Source organism: Belonocnema kinseyi, chromosome 8 (assembly GCF_010883055.1).
Source record: "Belonocnema kinseyi isolate 2016_QV_RU_SX_M_011 chromosome 8, B_treatae_v1, whole genome shotgun sequence".
NCBI lineage: Eukaryota > Metazoa > Arthropoda > Insecta > Hymenoptera > Cynipidae > Belonocnema > Belonocnema kinseyi.
The window spans coordinates 54,149,721-54,151,389 of NC_046664.1; the positions used below are offsets into that span (position 1 = coordinate 54,149,721).

The window sequence follows — 1,669 nt, forward strand, 5'->3', positions numbered from 1 at the left end:
ACGCTTTTTATATTTTTTCAAATACTGTGAACATTAAAAAAACATGCGTTACCTAGAAATATTTTACTTAAAATTATTGCCATTTTAAATTCAAGAAATAAGCTTCGAAATTTTAAATGTTAAAAATAATTTGTTAAACTAATGTCTTATTGTTGTATTTGTAATCAATAAAATATATTTATAAAAAAATCTAATTGTTGAAATTCGGGAATTTTCCAATTCGGATATTTTATAAATCGGCAATTTTCTGTCGCGAATTTTTTTATTCGGGAATTTTATCATTCTGAAATTTTATTATTCGAAAATTTTATTATTTGGGAATTTTCAAATACGATATTTTTATTTTTCGGCAATTTCATTATTGGTGAATTTTATTTTTCGGCAATTTTCAAATTCGGTAATTTTATTTTTTGGTAATTTTACTATTCGTGTATTTTATTATTTGGGAATTTTTCAAAACGGTATTTTTATTTTTCGGCAATTTTATTATTCGCGAATTTGATTAATCGAGAATTTTCTAATTCGGGAATTTTACAGTGTCGGGAATTTTATTTTTCGGAATTTTTCAGTCGTCCCAATTCAGTTCGCATTTAACTGAAAAAAATACAAAAAGGGGAAGAAGAAGGTAATAAGGAAAAGAATATGAAGCCTGGAAATAATTGTAATTACACATACTCTCATTTTTTAACTCTTTCACTGTAAAACTTACCCCTCTCAATTCGCTGTCGAGATTGTACCTAGAACTCTCTTCTGGAAAGTACAAATCAACCATCAAACGAATAGGATTCAATTTCACTGAAGATTGATTAGGATCGTATTTCTTGGCGTAAATCGAAATATAAACGAAGGTTCCTGTTTGATGCCAGTCCAATCTGCATTTTACATTCTTATCCGTATTCTGAAAAAGGAATAAACAATCATTTATAATAATTTTAATTTTTTATTTTAAGTAATTTTGTTCATCGGAAAAAACATGGAATTTGAATCAGTCCATCAATAATTTCTTAATAGTACCAGTTTTTAGGGATTAAATTGACGTTTAATTTAGAAATATTTAAACAATTAAGATACAATCAACAGTGAAAAATTAAATAAATAATACTTTCAGGAAATTAATAATTTCCTCGATTTGTTCCTAAAAATAATGAATTTTAATAAATAGTCAAACTAATTTTTATGTTATCTTAATATACTCAAAATTCAGGGAATATTTGACCAATATTAACATTTTGAATGAAAGATATTTTCCAGATGAGTAGATACCCTGTAGAAACGGGAAAAATACGTAAATTTTCACGGGAATTGAGAAATATGTTCTATTAAGTCAAATTATTGTGGGTACTATATTATATTAATTTAAAAAAGTACCAAATTCCTAATTTTTCAAGTTAAAATATTATATTTTTAACAAGATAGATGATCCAAATAGTTGAATTTTCAATGAAAAAGACAATTTTGTTGACCAAAAGCATAACTTTCAACAAAATAATTGAATTTTTGAAAGACAAATTTAAACCAAAAATGGAATAGTTAAATTTTCAGTTAAAAAATTACACTTTATCTAAGAAAATTAGAGTTGCAACAAAATTATTAATCTTTAACTGAAAAAGTTGATTTTTCAACTAAAATAATTATCTTTAATTGAAATAGTTGAATTTTCAACCTAAAA

General features: G+C 24.4%; 1 protein-coding gene across 1 annotated transcript in view; it reads right to left on the reverse strand.

Annotated features, from left to right (window-relative positions):
- Positions 1–1,669, reverse strand: part of LOC117178870 (cysteine and histidine-rich domain-containing protein) — a 19,033-nt gene that overhangs the window by 8,899 nt on the left and 8,465 nt on the right. Inside the window, exon 3 of the mRNA XM_033370382.1 lies at positions 710–898. Coding sequence (XP_033226273.1) covers positions 710–898 — 189 coding nt within the window. The remainder of the gene's footprint in view (positions 1–709; positions 899–1,669) is intronic.